We start from the raw sequence: 19533 nt of genomic DNA, 5'->3' as shown, positions 1-19533 counted from the left end.
AATTAAAATGTTTTCTCCCGCCACAATTCCATCCCCTCCCTTTGAGGGATTGCCATCCTGCCAACCACCACCAAGGAGAAGAAGGGGGTGAAGTGAAGCGTGTAACCCGAGGAAAAATTGTCAAAGATTTAATTGCATCGTACGACTATAGACAATTTAAGATTCTCTTGTGAATTAAATGTTTATTATGGTTTTTGTTTATGCCAGCATTTTTTGTTGGTTATTTTTTTTATTTATTTTTCTGTATTACTCGTGTTTGTTTACCGTTGGTCTTTTACCAATATTTTGGTCTTGAATGTGGGACAAACAAGTATTTTTTAACACTATTGATCCTCGCTTGTTTTCTGTGCCAGGGTTTATCCGTTCATAGCCCTCAATGTCTGAACCTTGATGACAAAAGGATGCATGCATTTCATGGATTGTATTATGTTTACTCCTAATGTTTGTGAAATGTTGGCCATAGGCTTAGCTGCTACCATGATGAAATACATCATTGAGTTGATTTATATTTTTGTGTTATGGTAGACTTTCATTGATCAAATAAGATCAGTTTTAGATTTAGTTGATATTTTATAATCTTCATAAAAGGGGCTAACCTAGCTTTGCCTTTCTTTGTAAATATTGATGTTACCCTGTCATATATAATCATAGTAGTAATGTTTGAAGTAAATATATATTGTAGATTAGCTAAGGCTGAAAGATATTGAAATGCAAGCAAAAGTGATTAAGTAAGTCCAGGGATTACTATCACATTGTTTTGATTATGTTATCTATTGTTCGTAACTGTGTGTGTTACAGGATTGTTATGGAATCTCTCTGATAAGGGAGGGACAAAATTTTCAAAGTTAGTTTTCATCATGGTAGAAATGTACAAATTTATTCTAAATTGCCAATGTCATTCTTATAAATATATACCAATATATTGTATGTACTGTTTACCATGAGATTTGGGATTATAGAATATGTACCATATGGAGACTGTATTTGTTTGTTTGGTAATGATTTATCAACTGCTGATGTCTGTGCTGCTTAGACCAACATGATGATTCCAATGTATTGTGGTCTTATTATATTGTAAATTGTTTGATTTGCTTTGAACAACCAAATAATAAAGGTAAATTTTGTTTGCATTCTTTGGGTTTCTCAAAGAGTGAAGACATTGGATATGTGGAGCAAACTAATTAAATAATTGAATATGGTTTCCTTCTTATGATAAGACCTAAAAAAATTTCTGTTTATAGAACTAATTTTAATAATTTTGCTGAGTTTTTACTTTTTCTCTTTATGATACAAAGTTGTCTATATCTGCCATCCATGGTAACAGGACATGTTAAATTCAGTCATGAAATATATGGATTAAACTAATCAGCAAAAGATATTATAGCACAGTAGTTCAATGCTTTTGTGATTCAAAAGCCATAGCAGATAATCTAATTAAATGAACTTTGGATTTTGTATAACACTTCATAAGAAGCGTGGGTGTGAGGCACTTTACCCAAATTGGTTGGGAAAAGTTCGACTGTTGAAGGCCTTTTTGTATTATTAGCTTTGGCAATGTCTATGATGAGTTGTGAGCATTACCTTAATGTGTTTTTGGTCAAGATATAAAACATGCTGAGTCAACATATTGTTACTATAGATGGATAAGGATATTCAATTTAAAACAAATTTTTGTAGGAAGTTGGCGTTTTTATCAAACTAAGTCACAATTATGTGTCTTTAGTGATGCACAGACATAACAAATTAAGTACTGTAGTTTCATTTTAATGGAAACTGCATTTTCATATAATTTTACTGTATCCTTTTAAGTTTTTATTATATATATTTTAGCAAAACTCATATTACAAAGTTGAAGAATTGTAAATAGTACCTGTAGAGAAAAATGCATTATGTATGAACTATGTTTTGAATTTTTGCTGTGTAAAATATTTGTACTCCATTTCCAATTTGGTTTCCATTCTATTTTAATGAATTGTTCAGTTTATTTACAGAAATTGTATATTTAAGCTGGCAATTAGTTAAGCATGTATTGTATCTATATAGAGCTCTCCCTTACCATTTGTAGTTACAACATTGTGATGTAATATAGTAAAAGAGTGCTAGGTTTAACTTTTTCTTATACTTTTGTTTGTCATTTCTGATAGTCGAGTAATAATGTAGTGATAGAAACTCAATTTTTACAGCTTTTTGTAGTTTTAACATTGTGTATTTAATATAGTAAAAGTGTGCTAGGTTTAACTTTTTTTTCTTATACTTTTGTGTTACATTTCTGATAGTCAAGTAATAGGTAATGATAGAAACTTAATTTTTACAGCTTCTGTACTAACTGTAATCTTTCTAAAGATACAAAAAATGATACAGTACTATTAAGGAAAATATCTAGTATAGGGTTACCATCGATAATATGGCACCGTTTTTAATCTAGGAACATTTTTGAAAACATCAAAATTTGCTAAGTGCAGTAAAATATTGGTAGGTTGGCTAGGGCCTTTGTATCTGCCCATCCCTTTGACGAAGGAATTAACTAAATGGAAGACAACCTGTGAATAGTGGATTTCACGCGCCTTTGCTTTATACACGACACCCACAAGGTGCTTGCGCGAGGGTTGTAACCTCTGCATTCCATGCTTTTATCTTTCTCTGGTATAATTGGAAGATTTTATCAGAAAAATGTATTAGAAGGACCCAGAAATATTTTTATATCTGTCATTGCAAAGGCTACACGACTGACGGATTGTCAAGATATAATGGGAGCTTTTGTGAAAAATCTATACATTGCACCAAGTCGAACTAAATTATCGAACAAAAGCATGGCAGGTCTCTCTCTCTCTCTCTCTCTCTCTCTCTCTCTCTCTCTCTCTCTCTCTCTCTCTCTCTCTCTCTCTCTCTCTCTCTCTCTCACAGTTGTTCTAGTTATGAGAGCAATTTATGTAGTCTAACCATATTTCATTGACACCATTTAGTTAAATTCATGCAGATTCATGTAAACACTTTTTTTCATAGTAGTATAGGCTTTTCTCATGTTACCACACACTAGAGATGCTACAAAGTCAGGTTAACAAAGTTTATATAATACTTGTGTCTTTTTAAATTAGGGTACTACTAAGCGATTTTTAATGTTCAGTTTAAGTTTATAACAGTCCAGTGCTGTTACAAGGTGCGGGATATGTACAGTATAATTAGCGTGTATTATTAGCTAGTCGAAAGTTTGTTATAGAATTGCCGCCAATATTCCAGTAAAATTGCTAATCCAGCAAAGGGCTGTAACCAAAGTTGCTTGAGTATTAGTGGTGACCCTGTAATGTAATCATTCACCTTAGTTGCATTAATGTGATTGCTTTTATGATTTTTTAATGATTTTCATATTTGGTATTTGGAAATCAAGCCAAACCCATGATTTCTGTATTCAATTGTTTTCCCAATGGTTTATGAAATATTTGCAAATCGATACTAATTTACATTGTGTCCAAAAGAAATTATAATGTTCTTGGGTATTAGTTTTAATTTTTTGTAACTGAGATGTGAGTTATGAGGGATCAATAATACAAATAGGCATTCATTTATATAAAATGTGAAATATATTGCCTGCGGTGTTGAAGTGTAAAACAATCACTTTTACCTGTAAAAGACGCTGGTAAAAACTGAAAAGTTATACCTTTTAAATAGGTATAACCAGCTTGATTTACTGGGTAATTACTATAGTAATAATGATTTTAAAAGTACATTAATGATGGTAAGGCTGTTTGACTTATAACTGAATACATTTTTAGGGCTGCTGCTTATTTTATTTAAACCGTAAGAAAAAAAGTAAGTGAATGAGAATACACAATAGAAAACAAATGTTAATCTTTTACAATATGTTATAGAATCATCTGAATAATGTGTGTGCTCTTAAAGTCCTGATTAAGATGTTAGAATAAAAATTTCTGGGTATTTAAGCTCAGTAGTACTATCATCATAGAATAACTGTATCAAGTTTAATAGTACTATCACCATAGAATAACTGTATCAAGTTTAATAGTACTATCACCATAGAATAACTGTATCAAGTTTAATAGTACTATCTCCATAGAATAACTGTATCAAGTTTAATAGTACTATCACCATAGAATAACTGTATCAAGTTTAATAGTACTATCACCATAGAATAACTGTATCAAGTTTAATAGTACTATCACCATAGAATAACTAAATCAATATTAGATGCTGACTTATTTAAGTACTTGATTTGTAATGACCCAATGACTGTTGCATTTAGAATTTTTTCTTTTATCCAGGCAATGTAGCCCGAGATTGTTTGATGCACACTAATATTTTGCTCTCCATCTCCAAAGTGACCCATGTGTATAAGACTTTTAATCTTGGTGTGTACATTAGGTCAGCTTTTAGCAGCCCATCACTTGGACTTTTGACACTTTCATAAATGGGATCATTGTGGTTATTGTTGTGAAATTTTTATTGTCATGAAAGCTATCATATTTCATGTAATGAAAGTTATATTTCATGTAATAAAAGTTATATTTCATGTAATGAATGTTATCATATTTCATGTAATGAAAGTTATCATATTTCATGTAATGAAAGTTATATTTCATGTAATAAAAGTTATATTTCATGTAATAAAAGTTATATTTCATGTAATGAAAGTTATCATATTTCATGGCATAAAATGAGCACCAACATATATATCTCTAATATAGGAAAAGTAAAAGTACCCTCTTTTATCGCATGCTCAGAGTCCTCATTATAGGTTATTGTACCTTGAAACATCATACCTTTTGGTGTTCAAATATCATAATGAAAAAAAACCTTGAGCCTGAGTTTCAATGTGGTGTCGAATGTGCCTCTCCCATAATTTGTATTATGCTGGGTTTTAGCAATGGCCTTTGCCTAACTTGATGATTATTCTAGGTCTCTTGTAATGAGCATGCATGTCAGATGGAGTAAGTTTAATATTTAAAAAATAAAAAAAGTTTTGACGAAGGTAAAACATTTTTTGGAATGTGCTGAATTGTTTTCAACGACTGCTGGAAAGTCTTCCGTAATATTGTTATTTATATATGGTGCAAAATCATTATTCTTATACCAAACCGCAGCATAGGTAGTTTACATGTGCTTACATAATCATTAAAATGTCTACTCGACTAGAATGAAATGGGTCTCTCTCATATATTTGTTTGGGAGAGATTGTAATTATATGAAAGAGATTTAGCAATGCAAAACCTAATTGAATTATGTATACTGTATGATACATTTTTTACAGTTTATGAATATTTTCAAGAGACTTACAGGGTACTGAGAAATGCAACATTTGGTATAAAAGTTTATACTTCCTGTCTGTTACTAATTAATTAATTTTAAGAACATAAAAGATATACAGCAGTATTGAAAAGATATTAAAGTATTGTTAGCAGTGATGAATACTTTATACAACTGACAAATATTACAAATTATTGGAGAAACTGGGGAAGATTTGACAATAGTCAGTGTAATGTAATGCTTTGTTGAAACATTATTTTTGTTTTCGTTTTGGAAAACAATTTATTCTAAGTTACAAAATAAGATATTTTATTGGTATTCTATCATCAGTGCTTAATTTGATGTATAAAGTAACCACTAGGCTCTGGTTGTTTGTGTTTACATTTCAGAGGAGTATTCGTTAACACATTTTCACCAAGTTTTTTTTATGGATAAAGGAGGACTGGTTTTCTTAGGTAATAGTTACTGATAAATGTAAATTAGTTACTAATATTGTATCAGTTTTGAATTGATATTGGAACCACATTTACAGGGCAGGTGTCCAAAGTTCAGTTTTAAAAGCATTATTGAAATTAGATGCTAACGGACCTTAAACTAAGCTTAATTGGATTTTACTTTTCAGATGCATGGGGATTTTCCTTGAATATTTAATGTCTTTAGCTAATTTAATATGCCTGCAAAGACAGCAATTTAAATACTTATAAAGGAATAATTATTATACTGTTGAGAAACTTATTTTCCAAATGATTTTCAATGGAGAGTAAACTATACTGTATTTGTCTTGATACCAAAAGGTATAAGTTCTTTTGTGGAGGCATGAGTTTTATATTTAGCTTTATGGGGAAATATAGATTATTAGGGGAAAGCCTGGTAAACAATTTAGATACTGGACTATGTGCCATTTTTATATAATGTAATGTAAGCTGCTCACAAAAAAAATTTCTCCCAAGTCAGGGTGCAATTAATGTATTTTAGGCATTCACAATACTAAGGGGCTATTTTTTATTACTTCAGTGTCTTTTAAAACATTCATCTTTTCACATTAAAAAGGGTACTTGGAGATACATATACTCAAAAACTTTTTTAAAATTCATTCATAAATCGCCGAGATACGAGTGTGTGAAAATTATCAATTTTCAAACATGTTTTCATGTGCTTTTGATTTTTACAATTCACCCTCTGGAGACTGTGAGTATTGGAAACACTCACTCCCTGTAGACCCTTAGTATTGGAAACACACCTTAGGTGAGAGTCATCAAATAGGATATATTGTAAAATGTGTTTATTTTTTTGCAGGAAAGAGCTGACAACACTTCTTTGAGATCAGACATCACAACAAACACAAGTGGCAAAGCATCGTCCAGTTTAACAGGAGACAGCATATCCATATCTAGTGGTGATACTATAAACAACTATGAAGCTGGAATGATAAAGGTAGCTATACTATGAAAAATATACCTTTATTGAAAAATCTTTTCATATGTCATGTAGGGTTGTGGTACACTTCAGTCCCTTTCCATTATGACCCTGTTTAATTTTAGTACTGTAATGATTCTAATTACTGTATACATAATCACTTAAACTAACTTGAAAACTTCACACAATGGTCTTCTATTTAATTATGAAGCTATTTTTTCACATTTCTCACAAGAGAACTCTAACCCAAGACAGTGGAAGACCATGGTACAGAGGCTATTGCACTATTCAAGACTAGAGATCAATGGTTTAATTTTGGAGTGTTCTGGTGAAATTGTGTAAAGATCTAGATTTGACCAGTCTTGTAACTGGGCATCTACCTTCCATGCTAAGGGATCTGGGATATGGAAATTATGAAAACTCCTATATATTTCTTTAAATACATTGCAAGCATGTCTACATTTGGTCGACCCAACCATTTACAAACTTCCAGACATCCTGAGAGATATTAGACCATTCGTTGGGAAGAACCTGATTTTTCCTTCCTAACTAATCTACTAAGATGTTAGATTTTCCTGGAATAAACTGAGGAAGAATGTTTATTCCTTTAAAATTGTCCTAGTCAAAAGTACCTTGTTTTCCATTGCAGGGATTATGACCATGTCATCCCTTGGTTCTGGGTGTAAGCCAATGCTGCCATCAGTATGGTCTTCTCTACCACCAGTGGTTTCTGATCACAAAGAGCCTTGAATGTTTCCTGAAAAGTTCAGCTATTGAAATTTTCCTGACAGATGTAAAAGATCTAGTTTCTCCCCATCCTTCCTGTGTGTCATATACAAACAGAAAATGTCCAGGATTTTAATTCAAAGGAAACTCCCAGGGATAACTGCCTGCAATGGTCCTACCTACTTGGCAGTTGAAATTGGTTTTTCATCAATGGAATTGATATTGTTTAGATTGACTATTCCTATCCAATGCAGATAGAGATGAAATTGAAAAAAACTTTATCTTTAGGAGTCCCATTGTAACAAGTTACTCTAAGGAAGTCATGAACCATATAGTCTCATCCACTTCCAAATAGACATAAACTTCAACCTCTGAACTTATTCAACAATAGAAGAAAAGCTAAATACTTTTCTCCAATGGAAAAGCACAGATAAACTTGTTATTATCCTTCTTAAATATATATTCTTCTTTGGTGGAACTGGGAGACTTCTTAAATAGACCAGGTCTCCAACCTTTTCAGTAACTTGAGCAACCACGCTTGCTGATGTCAAATACACTTTAATGAATTACTTTTAAAAAGCAAGTCGTCTTGTTATAAAAGAACTCTCAACCCCAGAACCCCATACCATTTTGAAATGGGATGGTGAACACTTTAGAAACCTTCCTGAGACTGAAACATAGGCACTTGAATTGGTAAACTTTTGACTTGACAGGACAAAGGTATTTTTAGACTCCATATGAATTCAGTAGTACCGTATGGGAAAAGAGGCCTTTGAGAAGCTCATTAAGAACATCGTCTTTTTTTTTATCGACATGAGATCTGTTGAGGGACTTCATATGGAAATATTCATGAGAACTTTAAACTTGTTGAGGGTTAAGTCATCTAGAACTGGTCTCCAATCCCCTGAAGCTTGGGGATTATCGATACTGTAACCAGTAGAAGAAACCCTGGAGGTTTTTCCAAAAGTTTCACAATATTTAGTTTTAGAATCTGTGCCTGTGCTGTATTTGTGAGATAACTTGGAAATCTGATAAAGATCTTGGACAAGGAAGGATTAGAATCTAGAGGAATCCAGTAACCTTGACTACAGCTACCGCCCACATATCAGGAAAAAGGATCTCCCTAACATGATAAAAATAGGAAAGTCTTTCCCCTACTTTGATTTGCAGGGAAGGACTGTCTTAGTTTTACCTAATAAGATCTTTGAGTCCAGTTGGCAACTCTTCCAGAATGTACTTGTTCAGAATCCTGATTCTCTACCACTGATACTAAAAGAATTTCTTTGTTACAGCTCTAAAGCTGTTGATGCAATTGGCTTGAGAGCGGAAACTTGGGTATCCCTAGAAAGTAACGTCAAAGCATCACTTTGAATTCTGGTAACCACTGGAGCTATTACTTAATTCTAATTTCATGCAAAAACAGGACTCTAAATAGGGGAAGACAAAGGTTTTTGTTCTCCAGAGACTGTCCCAACCAATGAGGCATATAATAGTTATATTTTCTAAACCCAAACTTCCTTTGGTCATGGAGAAATCTTTTTTCTTGTAGAAGCTCCTCACTGGACTGAGTCTAGAGAGGAAAATGAATTGCTGTTTTTGTTGAAATCCAAGCCAGTGCTTCATCAGTAACACTGAATTATAAATTCCATCTCTTGCAAACATCTCAACTTGTCTTGTTCTCAAGAATTTATTTGTTCTAATCTTAGTAACTTATTATATGAAGAGCTATTAATGCCATGCTTGTCATTATTGAAACTAGTACAATTATTTATTTAGAAAAATGCCTGACTTGGAGCAAATCCATTGTCTATCAGTGTTCCCTTCATGACCATTGAATTTGAGGTTAAGTTTATCAATTGTTAAATTTAAACTGTTATTGTATATTGTTATTTGTTTTTAGGTACCTGTGGACCAAGCACACATGGAGGAAATGTGCCTTAAAGTTGGGGAGTTAAAGATTCGAAGAAAATCATGTAGTAAAGAAAGTTTATTAGACACACAAAAACTCAATCAGAAGCGAGGATCAACCGAGACACTTCACACATTCAAAGAAAGGTCAACCGAGGGAGATGATGAAAGTAAAAAAAAGGCAAGATATATGAAGAAATTAAAACAAGAATGGATTGCAAGAAGTTTGACCACGCTTGCTCCCAGGTAGGAATTATTTTGTACTTATCCGTAGCAAAATTGTAAGTTATAAGTCGTATAAAGATTGTGCTTATAATTATCTGTGCCTTTTTATGTTGTATTATAAAAATAGAGATAAGTGCTACCTCATTCTAAATTATTAGCTTTGTAACTACAATTATCAATTTCTAGCCCACATCTGTATAGAAAAACTTAGATAATAGCATATTTAATAACCAGAATTAAGAATTCCCTAAATATGATTTAGAAATAAATTGTCATGTCACTTCAAAAGACAAATCTGGTAGGGGGAGGAAGAGGAGGGTGTGCAACATTATAACAACTACCTAGATCCGGCTCTCATAACTCAATTGTGTTTGGTAATTTAATTAAATTACTGTTCTTTATATATTTGATATTTTTTTATTCTTTACTTTTATATTGTTTTTTGCTATTCCCTTATTTCTTTTTCTCACTGGGCTACTTACCCTATTGGAGCCCTTGAGCTTGTAGCATTCTGCTTTTCAAACCAGCATTATAGATTGCCTTGCAATAATAATAATAATAATAATAATAATAATAATAATAATAATAATAATAATAATAATAATAATAATAATAATAATAAAAGTTAGAGGAATAGATGGTTAAAAAAATATCATAATCAAGCTGTGGTTCCAGTTCTATGTCCACTGTAAACAAATTGAAAACTTAAGGTGCTAGAAACATTGTATACTGTATATGGGTATAGAAGACCTAAGGGGGTCTTTAAAAGAATGGTTTATCTGGTGTTTTAATGCCGACTGTTGATAGGTATGGGAACCATATGATTTTCTATTGAATCTTATAGGCTCTATTAGCTGTGGTTTGTAATCTTTGGAAGAAAACTCTTTTGAAGATATAATGGTTTTAGTCATTTCTATTTCCTTTGTACAGTGAAACCTCTTAGATACAAAAGTTTCTGAATATGAAATCTCTTTTTACGAAACAACGTAAGATTTTTTCGCTTCACATCACGAAAAAATACTGAGGATACGAAACAAAATTCGCACGGTTAGGTTAGGTATACAGAATGATTCAAATGTATTTGATTCTATTTCATTATAATAAAAAATAATGATATAAAAGCTACTTAGGAACAAATTAATGTTGTATCCTGAGGTATTACTGTAAGTGACAATATTTGTAACAATTACTATGCTATGCTTGTAGTATTGATTAGGTTGGTTACAATTGAAAATTTTTATTTTAAAATCTCATTAATAGTTACACACCTGTGCGTCTTATCAGGTATCAGTGTCGAAGTCAAGAATGCTCGGTGATGTCCTGTTTGACAAACTTTACTGCGCCTGAACTTTTAACTGGAAGTAACAAGATTACGTGTGAGAATTGTACAAAAATACATAATCAACTTCATCCTGGTGAGTTTGCTCATTGTTTGTTTTAAACAGATTCACAAAATTATTACTGAAATTCATGTTAGAAATGAACTATAGTTATATAATGATACCTCTCCTACTTGAGAAGGTCCATGATTTACTCTCAAATTTCTTTTCATTCATAACTGATATACGATATAAATAGCTTAGTTTGTTCACTCAAATCCATTGTTTTCATTTTGATTGTTGCTACAGTCTATGTTACTAGAGTCAGTCAAGTTTTTAGGTTGTCTTTAAAGTTGTACAGGAAACATTACCTGGAACATATGATCCAAGAGGTTTTGGGAAGAAGCAGTATTTTTATGTGGTTTTATTGTTAAAAATGTACGAGGAACATACCAAGAGAGGAATTAATGACTTGGTTATATTGTATTTGGCTTCAAATATAAAGTGAAGACATTTTGTGATAAAGTTATTTTCATTGCATTTTCTTGTTAAATTTTGATCTAAAGATATTTTAAATATTGCATAAAAAATTTAGTTTACTGTATATCAAACCAATTTGAATATGCAAGTTAATTCATTAAATTATATTTCGTATGTTGCTGATTGCAGGAATTTCATTATAGATATTATCATTATTTTATGACATGTTTTATATTTTCTTTATTTCTCTTACCAGTAATGTTTGAAATTTTCAGAGGATCAAATGGAATCTGTTAAAAGTAATGCAAGTAAGCAGTTGCTGATCCTTTCACCACCAGCTGTGCTTACTCTCCAGCTCAAACGCTTCCATCACATGGGATGCAACCTAACCAAAGTTAACAGATACGTTCAGTTTCCATTGGTGTTGGATATAGCCCCGTTTACGTCTTCTATATCACTGGTATGTTGAATTGGTTTGTTTGAATAACAGACACATTATTTACCTTATTTACATTTGTCCAAAGTTAATAGATACGTTCAGTTCCCATTGGTGTTGGATAAAGCCCCATTTACGTCTTTTATATCACTGGTATGTTGAATTGAGATACTACCGTTACAGAGTTATGGGTTCTTTTGACTGGCCAGATAGTAGTACATTGGATCCTTCTCTCTGGTTACGGTTCATTTTCCCTTTGCCTAACATATACATCGAATAGTCTGGCCTATTCCTTACACATCATCTTCTGTCCTCATACACCTGACAATGCAGATTACCAAACAATTCTTACTGCCCTGTCATTGTTCAGTGGCCACTCTTCTCTGTGTAAGGGTAGATGAGACTCTTTAGCTATGGTAAGCAGCTCTTCTAGGAGAAGGACACTCCAAAATCAAACCATTGTTCTCTTATCTTGGATAGTGCCATAGCCTCTGTACCATGGTCTTCCACTGTTTTGGGCTTGAGTTCTCTTGCTTGAGGGTACACTCAGGTACTGTATTCTATCTTATTTCTCTTCCTCTTATTTTGTTAGGTTTTTATCATTTATATAGGCGATATTTATTTTAATCTCGTTGCTCTTCTTAAAATGTTTAATTTTTCTTTGTTTCCTTTCCTCACTGTGCTATTTTCTCTGTTGGAGCCCCTGGGCTTATAGCATCCTGCTTTTCCTATTAGGGTTGTAGCTTAGCAAGTAAAAATAATTTTAATAAGACACATTATTTACGTTACTTACGTTTGGCCAGTTTGTGGTCGTGATGAGGATGGCAGATTCTTGGAGGAGAAACTATCATTATGCTAGTGTTATTTTTAAGCTCATGTTGGAAGCTTGCCTTCTTACTCATTTTTAGAAGTATATACAATCGTAATGTTTTATTATTTATTTATATTCTATTTTTTTCCGGTTACTAATTCTTAATTAATCATACTCCAATTGGCATCAATGACCATTGATGTTAGAATGCCAGATAATTATCAATCATTCATTCCTTCAAATTGGTGGTCTTCATTGAACATAGTTCTCATTTCTTAAAGGAAGGTGAAGTAGAACATATAAATTGCCAAAAAAATAAAAAGCTATTTTAATACATTTTGGTAATAAATCCAGCTCAAGTTGGTGGAGTATTTCATGAATTTTAAAATCAAGAATTCTGCTTTTACAGAAAGGCTTCACAGTCATACTAAAAGAGAGTAAGAATTAAAGAGCAGGAAACTAATTCCATAAAATACAATAGTCACAAAACTAGTATAAACACAGCAGAACTATCTATAAGATAGCATTTTTCTTACGGGCTGCCCCAGTACAAAAGCATTTGTCTTGCTATAGAAGAGGCTCTTTAGCTATAGTAAGCAGCTCTTCTAGGAGAAGGACACTCTAAAATCAAAGCACTGTTCTCTAGTCTTGGGTAGTGCCATAGCCTCTGTACCATGGTGTTCCAATGTCTTGGGTTAGAATTCTCTTGCTTGAGGGTACACTCGGGCACAATGTTCTATCTAGTTTCTCTTCCTCTTGTTTTGTTAAAGTTTTTATAGTTTATAAAAGAAATATTTATTTCAATGTTTTTGCTGTTCTTAAGATATTTTATTTTTCCTTGTTTCCTTTCCTCATGGCTGTTTTCCCTGTTGGAGCCCCTGGGCTTATAGCATCCTGCTTTCCCAACTAAGGTTGTAGCTTAGCATTTAATAATAATAATATAGGCAAGGTGTTCTTTAACGAACGAACGATCTATAAGATAACAGCAAAATCAGGAAGGGTTAATAGCTCAACTTCCAATTGAATTTGCTGTTTCATTTGACTCAGCTGAACTCAGTTGAGTCCCTTGTTAGGTTGGGAGGAACTAGAGAGTAGAGGTCCCCATTTTTGTTTTTGTTTCATTTGTTGATGTTGGCTACCCCCCAAAAAAAATTGGGGGAAGTGTATGTATGTATGTATGTATGTATTTGACTTGTCATTAAATTCCACCGCCTGAACTGTAATCAAGCTCCTAATGTGTTACTTCAAACTCTTATCTACATATTTGTTTTGTAAACAAGTTTTATTTTTTTTTATTCAACAATTTGAAATATTTTGAAAGATAATTTTATACCTAAAATATTGTACATGTAATTTTTCTTAGCATTTTATCTTGTTTTATATGTACTGTATACTTTTATCTATCTATATATGTTATTGTAAAGATTACTATTTTTCATATATAAGATTTTGTTGCTAATAGATTTCTCTTTTTAAAAGTTTTAAGATTTTAGTTTTACAAATAATGAAAGTTAGAATTTATACCGCATAAAATTTCTGATGATGTATAACACTTCTTTCGTTTGGTGAGATTGGATATTTTATTAAAGAAAGGTCTTTAATCTTATAAGATATTAGATAGGCTCAACTCTATCTCTAGTAATTTTAGAACAGATAGTAGCCTAATCTGTCAAGAAAGTAATTTTCTTTTTTTAGCCATCCTGTTAATTCTGTTTTCTGCCTATAATTGAATTAAAAGTGAATCCAATGTTTATGAATTCACAGTTTTGTATTTTTATGAAAAGTAAGGTAAGGAGGTGTATGTTGCGTTTATGGATCTGGAGAAAGCATATGATAGAGTTGATAGGGAGCAATGTGGAATGTGATGAGGTTATATGGAGTTGTTGCAAGCCGTGAAAAGTTTCTACAAAGGTAGTAAAGCATGTGTTAGAATAGAAAATGAAGTGAGTGATTGGTTTCCAGTGAGAGTGGGGCTGAGACAGGGATGTGTGATGTCGCCGTGGTTGTTTAACTTGTATGTTGATGGAGTGGTGAGAGAGGTGAATGCTCGAGTGCTTGGACGAGGATTAAAACTGGTAGGCGAGAATGACCATAAATGGGAGGTAAATCAGTTGTTGTTTGCGGATGATACTGTACTGGTAGCAGACACAGAAGAGAAGCTTGACCGACTAGTGACAGAATTTGGAAAGGTGTGTGAGAGAAGGAAGTTGAGAGTTAATGTGGGTAAGAGTAAAGTTATGAGATGTACGAGAAGGGAAGGTGGTGCAAGGTTGAATGTCATGTTGAATGGAGAGTTACTTGAGGAGGTGGATCAGTTTAAGTACTTGGGGTCTATTGTTGCAGCAAATGGCGGAGTGGAAGCAGATGTACGTCAGAGAGTCAATGAAGGTTGCAAAGTGTTGGGGGCAGTTAAGGGAGTAGTAAAAAATAGAGGGTTAGGCATGAATGTAAAGAGAGTTCTATATGAGAAAGTGATTGTACCAACTGTGATGTATGGATCGGAGTTGTGGGGAATGAAAGTGATGGAGAGACAGAAATTGAATGTGTTTGAGATGAAGTGTCTAAGGAGTATGGCTGGTGTATCTCGAGTAGATAGGGTTAGGAACGAAGTGGTGAGGGAGAGAACGGGAGTAAGAAATGAGTTAGCGGCTAGAGTGGATATGAATGTGTTGAGGTGGTTTGGCCATGTTGAGAGAATGGAAAATGGCTGTCTGCTAAAGAAGGTGATGAATGCAAGAGTTGATGGGAGAAGTACAAGAGGAAGGCCAAGGTTTGGGTGGATGGATGGTGTGAAGAAAGCTCTGGGTGATAGGAGGATAGAAGTGAGAGAGGCAAGAGAGCGTGCTAGAAATAGGAATGAATGGCGAGCGATTGTGACGCAGTTCCAGTAGGCCCTGCTGCTTCCTCCGGTGCCTTAGATGACCGCGGAGGTAGCAGCAGTAGGGGAGTCAGCATTATGAAGCTTCATCTGTGGTGGAAATGTGGGAGGTTGGGCTGTGGCACCCTAGCAGTACCAGCTGAACTCGGCTGAGTCCCTGATTAGGCTGAAGGAACATAGAGAGTAGAGGTCCCCTTTTTGTTTTGTTTCATTGTTGGTGTCGGCTACCCCCCAAAATTGGGGGAAGTACCTTGGTATATGGATGGATGGATGAAAATTCATGTCTCTAAAACGTCGGACATCTTCCAAAAAAAACGCAAAACAACACAGAGAAAAACAAAACATGTCTGACCAACGCAAGTGCTGAAGAGGAATGAGGATGGGGGTGGGGAGATGTAGGGGTAGAGAGGGTTAGTCGTAGTAGGAAGCACAGGTGGGTGTAGGACGGCACCTCCTTGTTCCAGGGGATGTTGATGAGGGAGAGGTCTAACTGGTGAGGGATCTATGGTCGTGGTTCTATCACGCCCCAGTTTACTATACCGACACTCATAGAGTGAGTGAGCTGGGTTTATTCCTGGCATTCCATGCATCCTTTTTTTCTCTGGTATATTCAGCAGTAATTATACCTTAGAAATGGTGCTAGAGAAGCATTTCACTGGGTGACACAGGTTCCTCACCCAGAAATAGATTTTTCCTTCGTCAAAATCCCTTTTTTAACAGTATGCTTGATAGTGTCACATGATGTGGTTTGTTTGTAGTGTTAAAACCATTTCATTTTCAAAAGGCTTAGCTTAGCATAGCTTTTTGTTATTTATAATATGATACATAAGGTTTGATTTACATCGAGCAGTTATTCATCATACTTGCCTTGTTATTATTATTATTATTATTACTTACTAAGCTACAACCCTAGTTGGAAAAGCAGTATGCTATAAGCCCAGGGGCTCCAACAGGGAAAATAGCTCAGTGCGGAAAGGAAAAAAGGAAAATAAAATATTCTAAGAAGAGTAACAACAATAAATATCTCCTATATAAACTATAAAAACTTTAACAAAACAAGAGGAAGAGAAATAAGATAAGAGAGTGTGCTCGAGTGTACCCTCAAGCAAGAGAACTCTAACCCAAGACAGTGAAAGGCCATGGTACAGAGGCTATGGCACTACCCAAGACTAGAGAACAGTGGTTTGATTTTGGAGTGTCCTTCTCCTAGAAGAGCTGCTTACCATAGCTAAAGAGTCTCTTCTACCCTTACCAAGAGGAAAGTGGCACTGAACAATTACAGTCCAGTAACCCCTTGGGTGATGAAGAATTGTTTGGTAATCTGTGTTGTCAGGTGTATGAGAATAGAGGAGAATATGTAAAGAATATGCCAGACTATTCAGTGTGTATGTAGGCAAAGGGAAAATGAACCGTAACCAGAGAGGAGGATCCAATGTAGTACTGTCTGGCCAGTCAAAAGACCCCATAACTCTCTAGCGGTAGTATCTCAACGGGTGGCTGGTGCCCTGGCCAACCTACTACCTGTGGTAGGGGTTTAAGAATACTACCACCATACATCCTACGTGTCATAGAAAGTGACTAAAAAGGACAGCTGCTGCCTTGCAGTCTTGCTTCGTAGCAATATTCTAGGCCCACTACCAATAAATGTGGAAACTGCTGCCCTGCAGTTGAACTGTATAGACGAAGGTTAGACTCATCACTAATAACTGATTGATGACTGCAAGGGCATGCAGTCGTAGAAACCCTCTGTCATATTGTAAGCCATGCAGGATGCTATTAGAGGGGGCATCAGGGAACTGATCCCTTGATGTAGGGTACACTCGGTCCCTCTATTCTATCTTATTTCTCTACCTCTTGTTTTGTTGAAGAATTTATAGTTAATATGAGATATTTATTTTAATGTTACTCTTCTTAGAATATTTTATTTTATTTGTTTCCTTTCCTCACTGGGCTATTTTCCCTATTGGAGCCCCTGGGCTTAAAGCATTCTGCTTTTCCAACTAGGGTTGTAGCTTAGCAAGTAATAATAATAATAATAACAATAATAACGGTGGGAAAGAAGGTGTCATTCATCATATTCTTATATTGAAATCATTATTGTTAATTTCTTTAACACCCATACTATTTTTTTATTGTTAACTTAAAATTCATATTTTATCTTAAAAATTGTACTATTGTCATTTCTTTTCCACTCAGGGCTTAGGCAACATGTCAAGAGGTCAAAGCCAAGTACTGTACGGCCTATACGGAGTTGTAGAGCACTCGGGTCGTCTTAACTCTGGCCACTATGTTGCTTACGTCAGATCTAGACCTCTTGATCCCAGCAGAACAAATAAGCAATACCTTAATCTCAAACCTTCAAGTCAGTTTGAAATAAATCAGTTAGTAGCTGAAATGGCTGAGAAAATAGAGGCATCATCAGGCACTCTCAGCAATGAATTGAAACCTACGTTAGGGAACAAAACTACCGTGGATAAAGAGGTAAGACTATCAGGAATCTTGATTGTTGTTATTGGTATTAAAGAGTTCATAATCATAAATTGTGATCGTGTATTTTCATTGGTAAATTTTATTTTGGTAATATTTATATTTTCTTTTCTCAGGAATTTGAAGAAGAGGTCAAAGCTGGTCGTTGGTTCCATGTATCTGATACATACGTGGCTGAAGTCAATATCGAGAGAGTTATGAAAGCGCAAGCGTACCTATTATTCTATGAAAGACTGGTTTGAGAGGAACTTTTTGATAGTTGTACATAGACAGTCAGGTTTTTTAAGTGTGTACAATAAGGTTATTTATTATTTGTACATTATTCTGATGAATGGTTATTGTGTAGATGAGATGTTTGTATGAACCAGTGTGATAATGTATTTAATGTTTGAGAGCAGGAATTGTAGAATACTCAAAAGGTTTCAGATTCTTAGCGGATCTATTGTTATGCAATCTAATTTATACTTCAGAACCATTCTGTAGTTTATAAATTGACCTGGAAAACTATTGACCCACTCTTTTATATATATATATATTTGCTTGCAATCCTCAGAAATAGAGATTCGTTAACGGAAATAACCGAAACATTGTCAAAGAGAAGCGTAATTTTCAAAGTTTCAAGTTTTAAGCCTTGGAACCTCTTCCAAGGGAACTTCTTCAATTCTTTATTTGCCTGTGACGTTACGGGTCGATATACTTTCAGCTATTGATGGTCAAGTGGTCTTTTTTTCCATTATATCCACACCGTTAAATAAAGGGAGGTTTCAGTACAAGAGCCTCAGATATTACTAGTTCTTTTCTTCCTCTCCTTTTTTTATCTTTTTACTATACTTTCATTTTCATTTATTTCTTTTTTAATTGTATAGTTGATGGTATTCTCTGGATATTATTTGACTGGTTTACCTGCAACAGCCAGGCTAGTGATGATTTAATTTGCACCATTATCCCTTTCACCCCCAAAGGACGTACCGGTACGTTCTTGCAAAACACTGTTAATTACATATTTTTGATAATTTTATGAGAAACTTCAGGCATTTTCCAAAAGAATGAGACCAACCTGACCTCTCTAGGACAAAAATTAAGCTTTTTAGAGCAATTTAAAAAAATTATATAGCAAAATGTGCTCGAAATTTAACCTTATGGTGGGGGTAAAAGGGTTAAGTGGTGTTCCGTCTTTATAGGGGCAGAATTGAAGATGTACATTAAAGTTTACCATTATTCTATACTCTGCATGAAACCCTCATGCAAAGAAAATCATACCTTGAGATAAAATTGCCTTAATTTGTCTTTGTTTACACTTGACTGTCTGAATAAAGTAACTTTCTTTTTTGCTATAACTAGATCTGTAACTTGAGATACTGACTCCGACGCTTTTTTCATATGCAGATATTTTTTAGTGAAATTTCACCAACTGAATGAGAAGATAGAGAAACTTGTCATTCCATAAATGTGTTGAAAAAAAATGGACCAAGTAAATAGGGCTGATTGCAAGGTTTGTAATTTTGCTGCAAACTAATAATGGGCCCAGTTATAATATGCATTGTCAATGGCAACCTAAGATTAAAAAAAGTAAACTTATTTGCAAGGT

The 19533-nt window shown here is 34.0% G+C and overlaps 1 protein-coding gene across 18 annotated transcripts in view; it reads left to right on the top strand.

Moving 5' to 3' along the window:
* The window catches only part of Usp16-45 (ubiquitin specific protease 16/45), a 132488-nt gene extending 113755 nt beyond the window's left edge, over window positions 1-18733 (top strand). For all 18 annotated transcript variants that reach the window (XM_068380501.1, XM_068380495.1, XM_068380497.1 and 15 more), the window contains 6 exons: window positions 6556-6693; window positions 9302-9555; window positions 10819-10949; window positions 11609-11793; window positions 17655-17939; window positions 18062-18733. In XM_068380501.1, coding sequence (XP_068236602.1) covers window positions 6556-6693; window positions 9302-9555; window positions 10819-10949; window positions 11609-11793; window positions 17655-17939; window positions 18062-18187 — 1119 coding nt within the window. In that variant the 3' untranslated portion in view covers window positions 18188-18733. The remainder of the gene's footprint in view (window positions 1-6555; window positions 6694-9301; window positions 9556-10818; window positions 10950-11608; window positions 11794-17654; window positions 17940-18061) is intronic.
* Window positions 18734-19533: the final 800 nt, after the last annotated feature.

Source organism: Palaemon carinicauda, chromosome 9 (assembly GCF_036898095.1).
Source record: "Palaemon carinicauda isolate YSFRI2023 chromosome 9, ASM3689809v2, whole genome shotgun sequence".
NCBI lineage: Eukaryota > Metazoa > Arthropoda > Malacostraca > Decapoda > Palaemonidae > Palaemon > Palaemon carinicauda.
Note: the sequence above shows the minus strand (reverse complement) of the source record. Positions and strands in the feature narration are given on the sequence as shown.